The sequence below is a fragment of the Lipotes vexillifer genome, unplaced genomic scaffold (assembly GCF_000442215.2).
Source record: "Lipotes vexillifer unplaced genomic scaffold, Lipotes_vexillifer_v1.1 scaffold1106, whole genome shotgun sequence".
In the NCBI taxonomy this organism is placed as follows: Eukaryota; Metazoa; Chordata; class Mammalia; order Artiodactyla; family Lipotidae; genus Lipotes; species Lipotes vexillifer.
Genome location: NW_006776601.1, coordinates 566,977 through 588,921, shown reverse-complemented (window position 1 = coordinate 588,921; position 21,945 = coordinate 566,977). Strand labels below are relative to the sequence as shown.

General features: G+C 42.2%; 1 protein-coding gene across 1 annotated transcript; it reads left to right on the top strand.

Moving 5' to 3' along the window:
* Window positions 1-3,996: 3,996 nt before the first annotated feature.
* On the top strand, window positions 3,997-19,170 carry FBXO40 (F-box protein 40). The gene is made up of 4 exons (XM_007450506.1): window positions 3,997-4,065; window positions 13,023-13,055; window positions 13,951-15,861; window positions 18,331-19,170. The coding sequence occupies exons 2-4, from the start codon at window positions 13,053-13,055 to the stop codon at window positions 18,544-18,546; spliced, it is 2,130 nt and encodes a 709-aa protein (XP_007450568.1). The 5' UTR covers window positions 3,997-4,065; window positions 13,023-13,052; the 3' UTR covers window positions 18,547-19,170.
* The last annotated feature ends 2,775 nt before the right edge of the window (window positions 19,171-21,945 follow it).

Sequence of the window (21,945 nt, the reverse complement as noted above, 5' to 3'; positions counted from 1 at the left end):
GAGCAAAATAAATCCAAAGCAAGCAGAAGTAAGGAAATAAAGGCTAAAGTGGAAATAAATGAAATAGAGAATAGAAAAGCAATAGAGCAAACCAATGAAATCAAAGCAAGCTGGACAGAAGAAGAAGAAGAAGAAGGAGAAGGAGAAGGAGAAAAAGCGGGAGAAGAAGAAGAGAAAGAAGAAGATGAAGGGGAGGAGAAGCGGGAGGGGAGGAGGAGGAAGGGGAGGAGGGGGACAAGGGAGAAGAGGAAGAAGAATCAAATTACTAGAATCAGAAATGGGATGTAACTACCAACCTTACAGAAAGAAAAAGCATTGTAAATAAATATTATGAACATTTGTGTTACTTTATAATTTGTATAACAAATTAGATAACTTAGATGAAATGGGAAAATTCCTAGGAAGACACAAAATACCAAATCTGACTCAACAAGAAATAGAAATGCTGCAAATAGACCTTTAACAAGTAAAGAGATTGAGTTAGTAATTAAAAACTTTCCACAAAGAAAAGTCCAGGCCCAGGTGGCATCATTGCTAAATTCTACTAAATGTTTAAAGAATTAACAATCCTTTACAAATTCTTCTAAAAAACAAGGGAACACTTCCTAACTCATTTTGAGACCAGTATTATCCTGATACCAAAACTGGACAGCTATATGTAAACAATGAGATTAATACATTCCCTCACACCACGTACAAAGACAGACTCAAAATGCTTTAAAGACCTAAATGTAAGACATGAAACCATAAAACTCCTAGAAGCAAACATAGGTAAAACACTCTTTGACATAAATCATAGCAATATTTTCTTGGATCAGTCCTAAGGCAAAAGAAAAAAGAGCAAAAATAAACATATGGGACCTAATTAAACTTAAAAGCTGCTGCACAGCAGAAGAAACCATAAACAGAAAGACAATCTATGGAATGGGAGAAAATATTTGCAAATGATGTGACCAAAAAGTTGTTAATATCCAAAATATACAAACAGCTTATACAACTCAATATCAAAAAAACAAGCAACCCTACTGAAAACTGGTCAGAAGACCTGGATAGACATTTCTCCAAAGAAGACATACAGCTGACTAACAGGCACATGAAAAGATGTTCAACACTGCTAACTATCAGAGAAATGCAAATCAAAACCACAATGAGATATCACCTCACACCTGTCAGAATGGCTATCATCAAAAAGTCTACAAATAACAAACGTTGGAGAGGATGTGGAGAAAAGTGAACCCTTGAACACTGTTAGTGGGAATGTAAATTGGTGCAGCCACTATGGAAAACAATATGGAGGTTCCTCAAAAAACTAAAAATAGAACTACCATACGATCCAGCAATTCCACTCCTGGGTACATATCTGGAAAAAACAAAACCATTAATTTGAAAAGATACATGCACTCCAATGTTCATAGCAGCACTATTTACAATAGCCAAGACGTGGAAGCAACCCAGGTGCCCATCAACGGACAACTGGCTTAAGAAGATGTGGTATATATATATACACAATGGAATATTACTCAGCCATAACAAAGAATGAAATACTGCCATTTGCAGCAACATGAATGGACCTAGAGATTACCATACTAAGTGAAGTCAGAAGAGAAAGGCAAATACCATATGATATCACTTATATGTGGAATATAACACAAATGAACATAGCTAGAAAACAAGTTAGATCCTAGAGAAATGGAAATAAAAACAAAAATAAACAAATGGGACCGAATGAAACTTAAAAGCTTTTGCACAGCAAAGGAAACCATAAACGAGACCAAAAAACAATCCTCAGAATGGGAGAAAATATTTGCAAATGAAGCAACTGAAAAAGGATTAATCTCCAAAATTTACAAGCAGCTCATGCAGCTCAATATCAAAAAAACAAACAACCCAATCCAAAAATGGGCAGAAGACCTAAATAGACATTTCTCCAAAGAAGACATAAAGATTGCCAACAAACACATGAAAGGATGCTCAACATCACTAATCATTAGAGAAATGCAAATCAAAACTACAATGAGGTATCACCTCGCACCAGTCAGAATGGCCATCATCAGAAAGTCTACAAATAATAAATGCTGAAGAGGGTGTGGAGAAAAGGAAACCCTCTTGCACTGTTGGTGGGAATGTGAATTGGTACAGCCACTATGGAAAACAGTATGGAGGTTTCTTAAAAAACTAAAAAACTAAAAATAGAACTACCATATGACCCAGCAATCCCACTACTGGGCATAATTCAAAAACAGTCACGTACCAAAATGTTCATTGCAGCTCTATTTACAATAGCCAGGACATGGAAGCAACCTAAGTGTCCATCAACAGATGAGTGGTTAAAGAAGATGTGGCACATATATACAATGGAATATTACTCAGCCATAAAAAGAAACGAAATTGAGTTATTTGTAGTGAGGTGGTTGGACCTAGAGTCTGTCATACAGAGTGAAGTAAGTGAGAAAGAGAAAAACAAATACCGTATGCTAACACATATATATGGAATCTAAGAAAAAAAAAAAAAGGTCATGAAGAACCTAGGGGCAAGATGGGAATAAAGACACAGACTAACAAGAGAATGGACTTGAGGATATGGGGGGCGGGAAAGGTAAGCTGTGACAAAGTGAGAGAGTAGCATGGACATATATACACTGCCAAACGTAAAATAGACAGCTAGTGGGAAGCAGCTGCATAGCACAGGGAGATCAGCTCGGTGGTTTGTGACCACCTAGAGGGGTGGGATAGAGAGGGTGGGAGGGAGGGAGACGCAAGAGGGAAGAGATATGGGAACATATGTATATGTATAACTGATTCACTTTGTTATAAAGCAGAAGCTAGCACACCATTGTAAAGCAATTATACTCCAATAAAGATGTTAAAGAAAAAAAAGAAAACAAGTTAGAGATGACCACTCACTACTTTTTTTTTAATTAATTACTTTATTTATTTATTTATTTTTGGCTGCATTGGGTCTTTGTTGCTGCACACGGGCTTTCTCTAGTTGCAGCGAGCAGGGGCTACTCTTCGTTGCGGTGCGCAGGCTTCTCATTGCGGTGGCTTCTCTTTTTGCAGAGCTCGGGCCCTAGGCGCACGGGCTTCAGTAGTTGTGGCAAGCGGGCTCAATAGTTGTGGCTCGTGGGCTCTAGAGTGCAGGCTCGGTAGCTGTGGCGCATGGGCTTAGTTGCTCCGTGGCATGTGGGATCTTCCCGGACCAGGGCTCGAACCCGTGTCCCCTGTATTGGCAGGTGGATTCTCAACCACTGTGCCACCAGGGAAGTCCCAACCACTCACTACGTTTTTCAATGTAGTGCTGGAAGATCTAGGCGAACAATTTACTTTCTATTTTCCGTCTTCTCATCTGTAAAATGAGAGAGTTGGACTAAGTGATAGCTAAGCCTCCTACCACCTCTAATTTTCTCAGACTGGACTTATTCTATGCCTGATTTCTGAATTACAAAATCTTCCTTTCCCAACCATCCGGGAAAGAAGAGGGCCAGGAGAGGACAGCCACTTGTCACGACAAGAAATAGGAGAAACAGGACCACATGTCACTTGCACAAGTTGCTGCCTCAGCCAGTGATAGGTTTAGGTGAAAAGCACGGTTATAATTAGAGCAGCAGCCTGTCCTGGCTGCTCCACCAGCCACTGTGGGCACAGCTGGATCTGCCAACCACAGGCACAGGACTCTGAGAGGCTGCTCGGGCCTTGAAATCATCCTTCTTACAAGGATTTTCCTTCTTCCTCAAGGGAAAGAAAACCCATTGATATAAAACCCCACTTGCCTTCCGGCTTCCCCTGCTAACTGCCACTCCAACAGAGACGGAGTGTGGACAAATACAGGAGAAAGAAAAAATCGTAAGCTGAGCCTGGTCACATTGCCCCTTGTGATATAGTTTTATTTTTAACTTCAAAACACTTGAACTATCTCTGTTGAAGTTTTTTTCTCCTTTCCCTACCTCCTCGACTAAACTCTGTCCTCTGCTGCAGCCAATGCACGCCGAGCCACCTCGGCAGTCTACTTGCTCACCATCAAGGGACACAAGTGCAGCAGATGCTGACTCAGCCCCTGCCATTAAGGTAAGCTTTTCAAATGTGGGCAGGTTCATCAAGGGGAAATTTAGAGTGGTGAACATGGAGGCAGAGGCTGAGCGGCATATCACCTTTGTGCTCTGAGTAAGAGGGTTGTTAAGCAAATTAAGTTACATATGGGGGTGAAAAGGTTAGCGCTGAGAATGAGACCCAGCCATAGGTAAAATCCTGCTTTGAATCTAAAATCTTAGAGCAGGAAGACATGACCTGCTTTCTAACAGCTTAGGCTCTTTCTTCTAAAATCAACCATAGTGATAGCACATAGTGGTTATGTGCTATCTCTAAGGTTACACAGTATTGATGGGGGTTCAGGATGGCGGCGGGGAGGAGGTGGTGTGGAAATAGGTCCAGACCCAGGATTTCTGTTTTCTGAAGTCCAAATGTTGTGATCTTTCCGCAATCAGCATTTTCTATGTTAACTGCAAGTCATTCTCATGTACCTTAAATTCCATCACCTGTGTCACTCTACCAGTTAATTTAGCACAGTTGTATTTACTGCATATATTATTTAAATTCTGCCTGCAGAGTTTAAAACCTGTTTTTCTTTAACAATATTCCCTAAACATGACTCACTCCTCCCCAGCTCTCTTGAATCCAAATGCATCTATGGAATAGAAGTGAAAGTATTTTACAAGTTGAAAAATGGTATATACATGCAAACCAAAAATTATCACAAATTTGAAACTTGCAAATCCAGGGGGACAAAAGTAAAATGATTAATGATACTTGAGGAGTCAAACACTTTAAAGTGTAGATAGGTTATTTCTAGCTTTGGGAATAACACCATAGTGTTGCATGCACAAACAAATTGGCAGGGATAAGGGAGCAGTGTTTATTTTCCTGTTTTCCTCTGGACCTTGCTTTAGTGTTATATAGTTAAAAGTTCAGCTAAGGACATCCTAGGAAGTGGCCTGTGCAGCAAAAGGGATTCTGTACACTCTGAATTTTGCACTGTACAGGCTAAAGCCACCAATGTCAAGTAAAAGGAGACCCACCACCAGACACCTTAACTCCTGTTTCCTTCTTGCCTGCCTCTGTAACCTCCAGATGCATCCCATAACTCTGCTACAGGTGTCTGGGTTATAATTATGCCTGTTTGCTAGGCACAATCAAATGCACTGTGTATAATTGCCTAACTTCATTTAATTTTGTCAGAGTTTCCATGGCACAAAGGTCTTCAAGGGGTATACCGGGTACTTTCCTAGCAAGATGGGTATGTTAGCTTAGCAGTAACCAACCAGACCAGCTGACTCAGAGCTACTCCTAAATAATCCATCTAGTTTGCACTTTCTTGGCCAATACAAAACAGTAATTTAAAATACTGAAACTAATAATGTAAGTACAAGATATGAGAATTAACTAGCTAATTAAATAACTAGAAAGTTTAAAGGTAGAGAGATTTCTAGTGTAGGTACAGAACTGCAGATAGTGAGGTTGAATAGATTTGAGGGAGGATGATTTTTAGGGTATAGTGAAAAGGCTGAAATCATGGCCTGAAAGCCCAGGATTATGCAACCAGATGTGGGAACTATCCTCAGCCAACTGGTTGTGTTAAAATCTCAAGATGCAAAGGGATTACTTTAATATTTAACTTTATACATTTTCTTTCCATAGAATTAAGTATCTCCATAGCAGGGAAACAGATTAACAATGTATAATTAAAGTAACAGATTAATTGGCTGGTTAATAGGTTAACAGTTAATCTCTGTCCTTTAACTCTTGACCTTGTCACTTCCACTTAAGTTAAAGCTCAGGAATAAATAATTATTGCCAGGGCTAGCCACATGAGGAGGCAAAATAGTCGCTGCATCATGTGAGGGGTGCTGGGAGGGCCCCTTGCCTAAAAATATCTCCCTGACACCAGCCCTGATTGCCTACTAACTTTATAGTGAAGAATGTTAAAACTATTTTCTGTTAATTGCATTCTCTTTTGCTTGAGTCAGTGATTTAAATATACCTGCTTTATGCCTTCTCATGACCTTGTTGGCTAGTGACACTTGGTCACCACCTCTTCCTCATTCTTCCAGGCCTTGTCCTGCTTTGCCCTTGGTACCATCTAAGCTGCCCATATGCCCTTGGCCATCGTCATGCAGGTTTCTACAGAGTGTCTCAGTAAACTATCAAGGTGAAGTAGAAAAAAGAAAAGCATGTGATTAGAGTCAGAGACTGTGGGAGCATAAGCAACACACATTACTTCTCTGGGCCTCAGTTTCTCTTGTAAAAAATGAAGAGTTTAACCTAGACTCTTTCCTAGACCATTTGTTCTACCAGATCAGAGGCTGCATTTCAAAAGAGATTGCCCAGGTGATTCCTATGCACACTGAAGTTTGAGAAGCTCCAGAGCAGAGGATTTCTGGTTATCTACCTGATCCAGATTTCTGATTCTCTGACTGTAAGTGTTGAGAACAAGTGTAACCTCCTACAAACAATTCTGGCAGCATTCAGAGTATCTGTTATAACTGGAGTCCACTGAGTCTTTTCCATTCAGTTAAGGCAACATCAACCAAATAAAGTTGAAAACATTTATTTTTCTTCCTTTAAAACAAAACAACAACAACAACAAAACACAAATTAGCATATATCTGACATCATTACCCCTTCCTCCTAAAGGTCTCAAATTGCTCTCACAGGTGTTTCAAATGCTGCCTTCTTTAGGGTCCTGTTCAACTCCATCCAATCCAATCCTTCACTGAAGGCTGATGGAGTGCTGGGAGCCCTGTTAGCTGTACTCACTCTCAGTGCCTCAGAAATCATTCCTGTATCCCTCCTGGGGCATTCCCACCCTCTGCTGATATTCCAGTCAGAGCTCCTTTCACAGCCTACACACATTCCATAGGTCCCAGCACTTCTGTTCCGTTTATGCCCTTCATCAGGTTGTTTACCACTCACACCATCACAGCAACTTCCCTTGGGTTGTACCAACACTCAGAGTCAGTCACAAGAGAGGAGACAAGTCTCAATTGAAAGCTTCCTTTTTATTTATTTATTTATTTATTAAATAAATAAATAAATTTACTTATTTATTTTTGGCTGTGTTGGGTCTTCATTGCTGCTGGCAGGCTTTCTCTACTTGCGGCGAGCAGGGGCTACTCTTTGTTGCGGTGCGCGGGCTTCTCATTGCGGTGGCTTCTGTTGTTGTAGAGCACAAGCTCTAGTCACGCAGGCTTCAGTAGTTGTGGCTCGCGAGCCCTAGAGCACAGGCTCAGTAGTTGTGGCGCACGGGCTTAGTCGCTCTGCGGCATGTGGGATCTTCCTGGACCAGGGCTCGAACCCGTGTCCACTGCATTGGCAGGAGGATTCTTAACCATTGTGCCACCAGGGAAGTCCCTATAGTGCAGATTTTTAACCTTAAAAATCTTCCCTGCCACATTTGTATTCCCTGAAATGCAAAGGCATGGGACCTGCGCAGTCTTCTTGTTTCCTCTATTCAGAAGGGCACGGTATGGGTTGTGGTTCAGAGGAGGACCAAAAAAAAAAAAAAATTCATCATAGGCATGGAGGTGCTTCCCAATGTGAAGCATCCAGCTTCTCTACAATTTGGAAAGATTATACAGGTAGACACCTTTCTGTGCCCCAACTGGGGGAAAAAAAGGCTTTCCCCTTAACAGACTCTAGCCATGGGCTTGCATTCTCCCCAAATCACGGAGATGGACCACAAATGTCTCTATGGGTCTCTGATGGACACAGTGTGATGTAGCAGACAGTAGAGTTTGAAGCCAGACAAACTTAGGCTTCTTTGTGCCTCAGTGTCCTTATCAGTAAACTGGAGATGGTAATACCCACCTCACATTATTATTGTGAGGATTAAATGAGATGTTATGTAAACGCACATGTTAAGCACTAATATTTTATTTCTCTTCCACTATGACATCCAAAATGGAGAAATCACTCCATCTGGGAAATTCAGACAGACCCCATGGAGGATAAGAATCCAGTCACTGCACAGGAACAGAAATTGGGAGAACAGGGCATCTCATGTGACAAGACAACCAATGATAAATCTAATTTGATTAAATTGAGGCAACACCAGCTGACTCCAACCTAAGATGACCAATCAGCTGTCTAAGTTTGCCTGGGAATAAGAGGTTTCCTGGGACCTGGGACTTTCAGTGCTCAAACCAGGAGAGACCGAGGCAAACCAGGATGATTGGTTACCCTGTTTCTCCAGCAATACTTAGATTATCAACAATTTTGGATTGTCCTTTATCTCAATGGGAAAGATTTCTCCCAGATATACAACAAGAGGTTCAGATGTGATTTTTTATGCCCTTAGGCTATATTTGTCTTTCTCCTTTCCTGCACTGACAAATGTCTCCAAAAAGTCATCTCCACTCAGTGTCTTTCTGCTCAGCACATGCCTTCTCTCAAAGTCACTCATCTCGGGTAGCTCCAGAGCCTGGCAGAAGATCCTTAAATAGCAACATAAAGCAACAGCATCTTTGTTGCCTGCCTGCATTGCTTTTCTTTTCTCTTAAAGGTCGCGAGCCCTAGAGCACAGGCTCAGTAGTTGTGGCGCACGGGCTTAGTCGCTCTGCGGCATGTGGGATCTTCCTGGACCAGGGCTCGAACCCGTGTCCACTGCATTGGCAGGAGGATTCTTAACCATTGTGCCACCAGGGAAGTCCCTATAGTGCAGATTTTTAACCTTAAAAATCTTCCCTGCCACATTTGTATTCCCTGAAATGCAAAGGCATGGGACCTGCGCAGTCTTCTTGTTTCCTCTATTCAGAAGGGCACGGTATGGGTTGTGGTTCAGAGGAGGACCAAAAAAAAAAAAAAATTCATCATAGGCATGGAGGTGCTTCCCAATGTGAAGCATCCAGCTTCTCTACAATTTGGAAAGATTATACAGGTAGACACCTTTCTGTGCCCCAACTGGGGGAAAAAAAGGCTTTCCCCTTAACAGACTCTAGCCATGGGCTTGCATTCTCCCCAAATCACGGAGATGGACCACAAATGTCTCTATGGGTCTCTGATGGACACAGTGTGATGTAGCAGACAGTAGAGTTTGAAGCCAGACAAACTTAGGCTTCTTTGTGCCTCAGTGTCCTTATCAGTAAACTGGAGATGGTAATACCCACCTCACATTATTATTGTGAGGATTAAATGAGATGTTATGTAAACGCACATGTTAAGCACTAATATTTTATTTCTCTTCCACTATGACATCCAAAATGGAGAAATCACTCCATCTGGGAAATTCAGACAGACCCCATGGAGGATAAGAATCCAGTCACTGCACAGGAACAGAAATTGGGAGAACAGGGCATCTCATGTGACAAGACAACCAATGATAAATCTAATTTGATTAAATTGAGGCAACACCAGCTGACTCCAACCTAAGATGACCAATCAGCTGTCTAAGTTTGCCTGGGAATAAGAGGTTTCCTGGGACCTGGGACTTTCAGTGCTCAAACCAGGAGAGACCGAGGCAAACCAGGATGATTGGTTACCCTGTTTCTCCAGCAATACTTAGATTATCAACAATTTTGGATTGTCCTTTATCTCAATGGGAAAGATTTCTCCCAGATATACAACAAGAGGTTCAGATGTGATTTTTTATGCCCTTAGGCTATATTTGTCTTTCTCCTTTCCTGCACTGACAAATGTCTCCAAAAAGTCATCTCCACTCAGTGTCTTTCTGCTCAGCACATGCCTTCTCTCAAAGTCACTCATCTCGGGTAGCTCCAGAGCCTGGCAGAAGATCCTTAAATAGCAACATAAAGCAACAGCATCTTTGTTGCCTGCCTGCATTGCTTTTCTTTTCTCTTAAAGGAATATTTTCAAATAACCTCAAAGAGATGGAGAGCAATAAGACTCCACCACAAGTGTTCCCAGCTTCAATAACGCTGTTGCTAAGAACCATCTTTATCATGCTGAAGGATAAGAAATGATTGGCAACAAGGACCTACTGTGTAGCACAGGGAATTATACTCAATATTTTGTAATAACCTATAAGGGAAACTAATCTGATAAAAAATTGATATAGATGTATATATAACTGAATCACTTTGCTGTACACCTGTAACACAACATTGTAAATCAACTGTTCTTCAATCAAAAAAAGAAGAAGGAGAAGAAGGAGGAGAAGGAGAGGAAGAGGGAGAAAAAGAAATGATCGGGCTTAGAGTTCATCACTATTGTCCCTCCAGCCAGACACATGCCTGCTGATAGGGGCAGAGTTCTCACTACATACATTGAGTGCACAGAACTAGCCAGGGCTGCTTTGCCCTTGCTGGAAACTGGGCTCAACTTTGTGACAGAACCCGGTTGGCAAATACGAAGTTGGATATTCCTGGTGCTGTTAGCTTTTTTCACATAACCTTACTCCATTTGTGATCTGCCTCTTCTTCCCCACCTAAAAACCAACAGGGGGGCTTCCCTGGTGGCGCAGTGGTTGGGAGTCCGCCTGCCGATGCAGGGGACGCGGGTTCGTGCCCCGGTCCGAGAAGAACCCACATGCCCCGGAGCGGCTGGGCCCGTGAGCCATGGCCGCTGAGCCTGTGCGTCCGGAGCCTGTGCTCTGCAACGGGAGAGGCCACAACAGTGAGAGGCCCGCGTACCACAAAAAAATAAATAAATAAATAAATAAATAAATAAATAAATAAATAAATAAATAAATAAAACCAACAGGGGACCCTGAGTCATCCAGAGTCCATTCTTGATGAATGTCTATTATGAATAGAAAGCAGATGATCACATTCTCCCAGCCAGGGCACAGGCCCTGCCAACATTGGTGTGTGTGCTTAATAGCTTTCTCCTCTACTCCAAACAAATGCTAGATTTTGAATAGCCAAGGGTCCCACCTCACAGCTGAAATGCAAATGCTCTGGCAAGAGCTCTTTGGGGACCTGCCATGAGCAGTGGCATTGTCATCCCTGTTCTTAACCTCACAGCAGCATTGGAGGCCATCACTCACCCTTTCCTTTACATCTAGCAACAATAGTCCTGACTCTCTTAGCTCACTGGTCTCTCCTTCTCTGGCTCTGCTTCTTCTTATTGTCCCCAAAGTGGTCATACTTAACCTTGTACTTCATTGCTCAGATTTCTATTCTGTGTTCTCACTTCCCCAGTTATGGCTTCCTCTTACTTTTAAGTGGATAATTCTCAAGTCTGAATCTCTATATTCTAACCCCTCATCTTCCCACCCACATGATCTGTCATCACCTAAAGCAACTTGTATTACACTCGCTGGACCCATTTTTCTTCCAAAAACAGTTCCCTCCTTAGACCTCTATTTTTCTCAGAATTACACCCAACATTCTCTCTTCTTAGTTCACCTTCTTGGCATCACCTTTGACTCTTCTTCTTCCCCCATCTCCAGCCAGAAACAAAAATATTAGTTGATCCTCCCTTGTAATGTCTCCTGTCTGTCTCATCTTGCCTATTTCTACTGTCATCAGTCTCACAGTCTCAGCCTCCATCATGTTCTCTACATAGCAGTTTCTAACTCTAGGTCTTTCCACTCCATTCTTCAATTACTACTGGTTAACACCCCAGTTACAATGGTAAATGGTTCCTTACTGAGTACCAAATAATTCTAGATGCTTGAGCCTAATATTTATGAATTTCTATAAGTCCATAATGGGCTTTTCCCACCCAGGAGTGATCTGGAATATGGCAGGAGCCTACCTGAATATTAAATTGTATGTTAAAAGATCAAGTAGCTAGACTCTTGCATCTAAAAGATGTGCTCTTTGCCTGATCTTATTCTGCTCCATCTCAGTCCTACCCTCACAGCCTTTCCACTCTGCTCAGCTCCCTCTCTGTCTGATTAATCTTCTAGTTAACCCTGAAGCTACTGATGGTCAGGCTGACTATTAGGGTATGAGGTATCCTCTATAGCCTAAGAGGGATTCTGGCGTGATCCCTTTTCCACACTTATAGTGCCTGAGTCAGATGGGGAATGTGTTAAGAATGTAAATTCCAAGATACACCCTTTGCTCAGGTCAGGGGTGCAGCCAGCATCTATAGCAGTGTTGTCCAATAGAGTATCTACTGAACACTTGAAGGGTAGCTAATATGACTTGAGGAACTGAATTATTAATTCTAGTTCATTTTGATTAATTTAAATTTAAATAGCCACATGTGGCCAGTGACTACCATATTGAACAGTGGGGATCTATATATTTAACAAGAATCACAGCTGATTCTAATGAACAATAGTGTTTAAAGTCACTTTAACAATCAGTCTGGGTGACCCTTATGCTCACTTACTGGTACATAGTAGGTAATCAAAAATGTTTGTTGAATGAATGGATGAACAAATGAATACATGAATGAACTAGCATACAATTTCCTTGATATTTAAGGCTGCCTCTTCTAAAAAAGAAAAGTTGAGGGGGATTTTCCAGAGGAAAAGAGGCTAAAAAGATTTAACAAACAAATGTAATAAATTAACCTTAAAGGGATCCTGGTTCAAAACTGAGTTGTTTTTTAAAAAGTACAGAAGATATTTTGGGGATAATTGGGAAAATTTGAATATAGACAGCATGTTACATGATATTAGAAAATTATTTTTAGTTTTCTTAGGTGAGATAATGTTACTGTAGTTACAAAAAATGTCTTTATTCTTAGGAAATACATGCTGAAGTACTTACAGATGAAGTGTCATGACATCAGCAACTTATCTTCAAGTGGTTTGGCAAAAAATGTGTGTGTGTGTGTGTGTGTGCGTGTGTGCGTGTGTGTGTGTGTGTGTATGTGTGTGTGTGTGTGTGTGTGTGTGTGTGTGTGTGTGTTGAGAGAGAGAGAAAGTGAAAGGGGCAAAATGTTAACAATTGTTGTATCTAGGTAGAGTATATTTGACTGCAAAATGTGGGCCAGGACAACACTTACCTCCAGGGTGGTGGAAGAATACGTGAAGTCTCTTTGGCCCCTGTTAAAACAGATAAAATACTTTTCTTACTAATCATTCATATTTGTATATTTATATTTTCCCCTAGGGTTACAAAGCAAGAAGAAATTTGGAAGCTATGGTAAGTACCAGGTGCTTATTGGAACTTTACCTTTCACAGGTCCAGGTCTGGCTTCATTTAGCCTGTAGCCCAAGCATCTGGCAGATTTATCCTTTTGGTCTGATGACATATATTGGCTTTTTGCCGAACCATAGATGCTAGAGCAGAACCTAGAAGAAACCGACACAGAATAGGGGGAAATCAGAGACCTGAGAAAGATCTGTGAGCAAAGATTTTCAGTAAAACTTTACATATGAAAAAGCAAAAAATCCAGGTATAACCTAAATGGCTAACAATTCCTTCATTCAGCAAATATTACTGAGTGCTTACAATGGTCCAGGCCCTGTGACAGGTGCTGGGGACCAAGATGTGAACAAAATCAGACATGCCCCATGTCCTCCCAGCATACCCCCTAGTGGTAGTTGGTTAAATGAATGACAGAACACTCATTCTGGAATGTTACACTGCCATTATGAAGAAAGTTTTCAAAGAAAAATTAATAAAACAGCCTAGACATGTCATAATAGCAAGTTAAAGCAGAATGCAAAATTGTATTCATAGTATTAACTGTGTCATATAAATCCTCCACAACCCACAACTCAAAAATAGCAATTGTCAACCTTGTAGCCCATTACTTTCACCTTTGTTTTTTTTCTAATCTCAACACAGCTAATACATAGAATAAACTATTGGGAAATAAAGAGAAGAGTATTGATAGCTGTTATTTCTAGGTTGTGTGGGATTATGAGTATTTTTGCTTTCTTCTTATGATTTTCTATATTTTTCAAGATTCCTACAATAAACATGAATATACAGGAAATAAGTCAATTAAAACTTAAATACTCACAGACATGCATAGAGCTTCTCTTCCAGCAGTCATTTGTTTTCTCTTTCCCCTTGCCTTTGGTGTCTCCAGCGTAGGGTGCGCAGGCCTCCACCAGGGCAGCACAGGCACTGTGACAGATGCTTCAACCGTCACTGCCACATGCCTATGGAGCCTGGTGTCTCCTGCCTGGTGATAAACTGCCACCTGTCCTGTGGTGCTACCTTCCACATGTGCAAAGAGGCAGAGCACGAGCTCCTGTGCCCTTTAGAGCAGGTTCCGTGCCTCAACTCCGAATATGGCTGCCCCCTTTCCATTTCCCGTCACAAGCTGGCCAAGCACCTGCAAGTGTGCCCCGCCAGCGTGGTCTGCTGCTCCATGGAGTGGAACCGCTGGCCAAACATGGACTCTGAAACAGCCCTTCACGAGAACATCATGAAAGAGACTCCCAATGAGGAGTGCTTGGACACAGCCCTGGCCCTCCAAGACCAGAAGGTCCTCTTTAGATCTCTGAAAATGGTAGAACTTTTCCCAGAAACTAGAGAACCCATGGAAGAGGAAGCTACCATGAATGGTGAAGCCAGCTGGAAGGAAATGGAAGGAGCGGTGGGTGGGACAGATGCTGGTTTGGTAACAAGCGGCTCTCTGTCAACCACCAATGGAGAGGTGGCAGAGCTGAGTCAAGAAGAACGAGAGGTATTAGCCAAAACCAAAGAAGGGATGGACCTAGCCAAGTTTGACAAGTGGGAAAATATGTTCAGCAAAGAGCATGCGGCCTCTGCTTTAACGAGCTCATCAGTGAGCAGTGAGAGCAAGAGCAGGGATGGCCCAGACAAAGAACAGATTTCCAGCAGCAACAACGTGGTAGAAAAGAGTGCTGCCAAAGGGAAAGAAACACAGGAAGACCAGAAGCAGCGGGACTTTCATGAAGCCATAGAAAAGTCAGGGCTTGCCCCTTGGCAGGATGGTGTTCTGGAAAGACTGAAAACAGCTGTGGATGCAAAGGACTATAATATGTACCTGGTGCACAATGGGAGGATGCTTATTCACTTTGGTCAGATGCCTGCTTGTACACCTAAAGAGAAAGACTTTGTTTATGGCAAACTCGAGGCTCAGGAAGTGAAGACTGTTTACACCTTCAAAGTTCCCGTGAGCTACTGCGGGAAGCGGACTCACCTCAGAGACACCTTGTTGAGTTGTAGGCCAAGTGAACACAAGGCAGTAGATACTTTGGATTTAGGGATCACTGTGGAGGACCTCCCCAAATCAGATCTCATCAAGACCACCCTGCTGTGTGCTCTGGAAAGAGAACTCAAAGGTCATGTCATCTCTGAATCCAGGAGCATTGATGGGCTGTTCATGGATTTTGCTACACAGACATACAGTTTTGAGTCAGCACAATTTTCCTCCAGGACGGTGCTGGCTGACCTTCTAACCACTGCCAATCTGAATGGGCTCCATATGGAGCTCCACAGTGAGTGTGTGACCAGGAGACACAACAAGAGCAGTTCTGCCTTTACTTTCACTTGCAACAAATTCTTCAGGAGGGATGAATTTCCCCTACATTTCAAGAATGTCCACACAGACATTCAGTCATGTCTCAATGGTTGGTTCCAGCACCGATGCCCCCTTGCCTACTTGGGATGTACCTTTATTCAAAACCATTTCTGTCCCCCAGGGAAAAAGGCAAAAGTAATCTATAGTCAGGAGCTCAAGACCTTTGCCATCAAGCCGGAGGTTGCTTCAGAGCTGAGTGAGGGAGGGAACAACCATCTCTCAGGCCGTGAAGGAAAAAACCAGAATTCTCTAACCAGCCTGCCCCTGGAGGTTTTGCAGTACATTGCTGGGTTCTTAGACAGCATCAGCCTATCCCAGCTCTCCCAGGTGTCCATGCTGATGAGGAATATCTGTGCCACTTTGTTACAAGAGAGAGGGATGGTCCTCCTGCAGTGGAAGAAGAAGAGGTATTCCCATGGAGGCACCTCGTGGAGAGTTCGCAGAAAGGCAAGTAAATAGTCATTCACTTATTCATTCATTCAACAAGTATTTACTAAGGGCCTTCTGTGCACCAAGCAGCGTACTAGGCACTGAGATTGTACTAGGTTACCAGGAATAAAACACAGTCTATGAACTCAAGGAGGTCAGCATAGTAGAGGAGACAGACCCATAAACATAAAAATGGCAATACAAATGGTAATGCCTATTTATGTATGTGTCCTGCATGTCTTCCGTTTGCTCACATGATCCATTCTCCATCGTGATCTGTCCCCCAGGAGGCTGATCTTTACAGACTAGCTTAACCAGCTCCCCTGCCCTCCAGCTTCCAGTTGGGCGAAACTAACGGGAGCGTATCAGCAGGAGATGGTCAGGAGGGAGAAGAGTGAACATAGCTATTCTTCTGGCTTCCTTCCTGCAAGCATTCTCCCCTCCATGACATTTTGCACTGGCCATGTCCCTCCAACTGTATCTGATATCTGATAGGTTACCAATTCTGGGTTCCATTGACTTCCTTCCTCCCTTTCAGGCCTAGGGTAGTAACACTCTAGATTGTTACTAGCCTGGGTTTTCTATACCCTGCCCACACATTTGTATATCATTCCTTTATAAAATTCTCTTCAGGTTACCCAGTTTGAGTGTGCCATCTGTTTTCTGCCTGGACTCCAACTGATACAATATGCCAACAAATCCTCCTCAGCCCTATGTCAACTAATTTATTTACAAACAAGTTTTGCCCCTGTTGAATGCATTTTGAAATTCTAAAATAATTTGGTCCACTGATTTCCCCTGGTTCAAATGCTTATTTAATTTTTTTTTTTAAAACTCTGCTGTAGAGATCAAAGAATCTTTCCCTTTGGAAAAACCTCATCCCCTTTTCCCAGTCAGGTTAGGCTTGCTTAACAGTATAAGTTCTATTGGCTTGTACCCTATAGAAGTGAAACTCCCAATTCGTCACATCCAAGGTGCCATAGCACCATAGCATCCTCTCTTATGGTACATATATTGGTAATGTGAATCACAAATTTATGATGCCCATTTAGGTCAATAATCCCAAAATCTCACTGTTGAGTCTCTTCCCAGTATGTGGGTATATGCAAACTGGTATTGGGGACTTAGGAGATGTTTACATCTATTTTTACTATGTCTAAAACATCTTGCATATTTTCTATTATTTATTCCCTGAGCAGTCTTCTTCAAAAAATAATTATCAGACTCTCCCTCATGAATTCATGCTTGAATCCATGCCTGCAATCCATGTGTTAGATAATGACTGCCAACCAACCATGTGTTAGGCATAAACATGAATGAGACTAAGACCCTGCCTTTGGGAATTGTATTGCCAAGATACAATGTATCATTTAGAACTACCTAATATCTTCCTCTGTAAGATCAAATGCAAATAATTTAAGTTACATACTAGAAATTTCATTATTTTTTGGCTCACATTTTTTCCCAATTCAGTGATTGCTGACCACTCTTAAATATCATTTGGGACAAAATAATTTCCTTGCAGAAAGGAAGAAAGAGAATTTAGTTGGAGCTAAAGAATGCTTATATTAAAATGGCCTTTTAAAGTACAAAGGGAAATAGTTCCAAGATCACAGGATACACTTTTCTTATATAGTAACAATGACAAGAAACTGAGGGTGAAATGATCAGGTTGAAGGATATCAGATTATGCCTATCCTCATAGGCAGATTTTAAAACTAGTGGCTTTGCCACCACATCCTAGGTAGAAAGGCCCACAGGGATTTGAGTGCCAGACTTCTAGATTTCTCCTAAGGTTCCTGTTCTACTGAGACTCTTATTAGTTAACATACTTTTAGTTTTAAGCAATAGAAAACCAACTTAACATGACAAACAATAAAGGGAATTTATTGGCCCATATAACTGAAGAGTGCAAAGGTGATGGCTTCAGGTATGGCTTGATCTAGCAGCTCAAAATGCCCCCAAATGACCTTTTTACTCTCTATTTCTTATCTCTACTTCCTTGCTTGTGGCTCCACTCTAAGACACAGTTCTCCCTTCATGGTCCCTGATGGCTGCCAGAAGCTCCTAAGACTGTAGCTTCCAAGGTCAAGCACAGAGGGGAAAAGAGAATCTGCTTCTTGGTATCACAAACAAAAGTTCTGGAGTAGAGTCTCATTGGCACTGGTTGTCCTGATTTGAACCATATGTCTATTCTAGAACTAACCACTGTTCCTGGGGAGGTGGGGGATGGGGGAAGGGTATATGTCAATAAGCAGATTGGTGTTAGTCATTTCCACACAACACATGGCTGGCTGGGATGATTATCAGTTGGAAGGGAGAACTAGGAATTGGATGCTGGAGAAAGGACTAACAAATGTATGCTGCAGCCACTAAATACTCTCAGGAATCTAAGAACAGAAAGGCATTTCCCCACACTGTTCAAATAAAGCTGGCCTGAGGGTAACACCCCAGTGTTTACTTTGGAACTTCTCTCTTTCCTCATAGATCTGGCAATTCAGCAGCCTCTTCTCCAAAATCAAGGGCTGGGAGTTTAATGAAGTTGCCTCCATGTCTGAGCACCTGAAGTCCTGTCCTTTCAACGTTGTAGAACACAAGACTGACCCGATTCTTTTGACCAGCATGTGTCAGCCCCGTGAGCAGGCCTCAGAGACTTTAGTCACCACCCTTAATGCCAGATCAAGAGGAAGACACACCTACTAAAGGCTCAGAAGCCACCATTCTTGGATTCCCACTCAGGGTTACTGAAAGTTCGACAGAGTTTGGTTTTGAGGACTTCCTTCTGTAAACTGCAAATGTGCTTATCTGGGTATTTTGGAACATGCAATGTCCTTCAAAACCTGAGCAGCTGCACAAGGTCGAAGAATTTCCTAAGCCATGGCTTGTATAACTGCTATAGTGCCATACTGATAACTTATTTCCTCCCTCCCCCCACACTATTTTTTCTAAAATAAATCAGTCTGTGAAGTATTTTGAATAGGTGACTTGAGGCCATTTGGAAGATGAGATGAGAGAGCCGTGAAATTCCATAACCAGCACAGGCCTGTGCTTTTGTGGAGAGCTTTTCAGTTTATAAGCACTTCTAATGATATGGAGCAGGCAATGTAGGGATGGGGACTGACATGCCTCCCAGGGCACCCAGGGTAAAGGGCACAGTTTGAAGTTTCTGGAGCTGGGGTTGTCCTGACAGCCAAGTTCAGGGCTTTTTTTAGTTGTCCCACTGCCTCTAAGCCTAGACAGTCCAAACAGCCCAAAAGAATAGAGACCTAGGCTAAGTGCAACAGCCTTGAGGACACCAAAGGCCAAAGGATGAGAGGTAGAAATGAGGTCCTAGAATGAGATTGTTGTGTAGAATCTTGGCAACATATAGAAGGACAGCCTTGAAAAATGAAGAAGAATCCAGAGGAGATATTATATTTATGGAGAAAATTAGGACCAAAAGCCAGAGCCTACTTTCAAACATTTTAATAGTGACTTGAGAGTCAAGGTTCTTTTCCTCTGAAAATTATATTCTCCGTCTGGATTAGGGAGAACACAGGCACCACCCTGGGCTAAGTGAAATGATCACGAGACACTAACACCAACTTCAGTGTCATGTCAGAATGCACAGGGTAGCCCAAGGAGACCTCGCATTTGGAAAAGTCCATACAAGGTCCACTGCAGCTCCTGTGGTACCAGTCACCAGGTCCTAGACATCACTTGAGTACCCCATCGGGAATCTTGAGAAGGAAGACATCTGGACATAGTGATTCCCTATAATTGCTCCTACCTATTGCTGGCCATGACTACATTCTGTCAAAAGTGCGTGACACTTCTGGGTTTTGGTAACAAATAGTTAAAACTTATGAGAACTAAAGTAAGATAAAAATACACAATAGAAGCTGGCATCCCTTAAAGCAGGGTTTCGTGGAACTACTGACATTTTAGACTGGATAATTCTTTGTCATAAGGGACTGTCCTATGTGTTATAGGATGTTTAGCAACACCCTTGACCTCTATCCAATAGATACCAGTAGCACCCCTACAGCTATAACAACCAAAAATGTCTCCAGACATTGCTAAAAATCCTCTGGGAGCAAGATCCCTCCTGGTTGAGAACAACTGCCCTAAAGAATGACATGCCAATGGCAGTAAATTAGGATAAGCTTTTTAGCACAGCAAATTCTTATCTCACATAGTTATCTACAATGGTCATGATTTCATGCAGCTCTTCTTTCTTTACCAAATAGGGTTTAGACACATGATGATTTTAAGTTGGGAACCAAATGGAGATGGTTTGTTTGGTGTGGCTTCACATCCTTGGGTCACAGTGCAAAAAGTATATCCTATCAGCTCTCCAGGTATAGCTGAAGCCAGGAAGGCTGAGCTATTTATCTTAACCCTAACCCTAACCCTCACCATAGCCCTAGCCCTAACCCTAACCCTCTCTCTTTAATTGATGCCATTTTCCTAGTAGTCCTCAGCAAGTGAGAAAGAAGGGAAAAGGAGGATGGGCATTGTGGGGGAGCAGAGAACAAAGAATTTAACCAACAACAACAAAAAAGAGTCTAGTCAATATGAATGTTTGTTATTGCCTGGGTTCCCCTCTGAACACCGTCCAGAGCTGGTATAGATGAAGTAGATGACACCCCTGAGAAGAGTCAAGAAGGCATTAAAGAAAATCCCAGAGCAGAAGTATGCTCATCTTCCATTATAATGTGCCACTTGGTACTATTCAGTAACGTAACTCTATTTTTCCTAATCCTTATTGTTTGGTTTATATTTCACATTTGTATATAAGGCGCCATTTTCTAAAAAATATAACTAGAATGTGAGCTAAGATTTTATTCAGTGAAGATGAATAACTACGACAGCTAAGCAGTGAAGTGGGAGAAAAGGAACTGATCCAGGGTTCAGTTCCATGTGTTTTGAATCTAGTCCTTCCTATATGGAGGAAGAAAGTTCTGAAAATCCATTTTGGGTTTCTTATTTTATTAGAAAAAGAAAGCAAGGGGAGCTGTAGACTAAGGGAGGTGAAAATCCGGGGCTAACGTGAGCTGCCTGAGAAGTATAGAGAAAGGAAGAGAGCAGAGGGCTCTTCCTTGACATTCTGGGCAGCCCAGGGTTCGGGAGGGCATTCAGGAGACTAACCGCACTGCTCTGTGGGCCCCACCGTTCCAGGCACACTTTACTTTCCCAGCTGCTGCCTTCAGCACACTACTGAGCTGATCAACATCATCAAACACATTTTACAAGGTATGTAATTGTATATGTCGCAGGAAACCAGAGCATTTGCAGGTATCCACTGGCCTACACAATCAAGCACATTTTATGGTGAGAGGGCAACTGGAGAAAAAGGGAAGCCTTTTAGAGAGACAGTGGATTAGACAGATGATTTGATTAGTGGGATGAAGCTGTAGTGACCAGAGTGAGCAGCAAGCATCACCTGAGAGAGGCAAGACAGCTAGACACGGCTTCAGATTAAGAAGCAGCTAAGGAGAGTGAAAAGGGACTGTGGACCCAAGAATAGGAGCCTGGACAGGGAGGTGTCTGCGAGCAGAGCCCTTGAAGAGAATCACCGCCAAGAAAGTCAGTCCAAGTAGAGATCAGCCAAATGTGGAGGGCGAGGTCTATAGAACTGAGGCAGAAAGGACTTTATTGCCTTAATAATATAAGGATCTGGAAAAGAAGTTTCTGTCTTATAATGAAGGGAAAAGTGAAAAGCAAGGTGGAACTTGGATGTAAGAATAAAACCACTGCAAAAGTCTGATCTATGTGTGATGTCAGATCAAACTGAAGTGAAGAATGAGATTGTGTATATCTAGTGTGACTTACCTCTGTACACTGGAAACCCCAATGTCTCTATAGGCAGAAATAAAAGCTGCTTTTCACTCTGAAAGTCTAACTGGGTGAATCTTATAAGTGAGGTGTAGAGACAGATGTGTGATTCACTGGCATAGAAGTCACTGTGGAAACAAAGGAGTGTGTGTCTCGAAGAAAAGCCAAGGAATGAGCCTGAGGGATGCAGTGCTCTAAGCACATGGACAGCTCACCAATGAAACTTTAAGGACTTTTATAAAGTCCTGCAGCAACTATGGGTCTCAGACACCAATCCTAGCTCTT

What these genes read in the sequence shown, in the direction of transcription:
- FBXO40 (XM_007450506.1), top strand. An exon ending in CGTGGAGAGTTCGCAGAAAG is followed by an intron (nt 15,862 to 18,330) that starts GCAAGTAAATAG and finishes CTTTCCTCATAG; the next exon opens with ATCTGGCAATTCAGCAGCCT.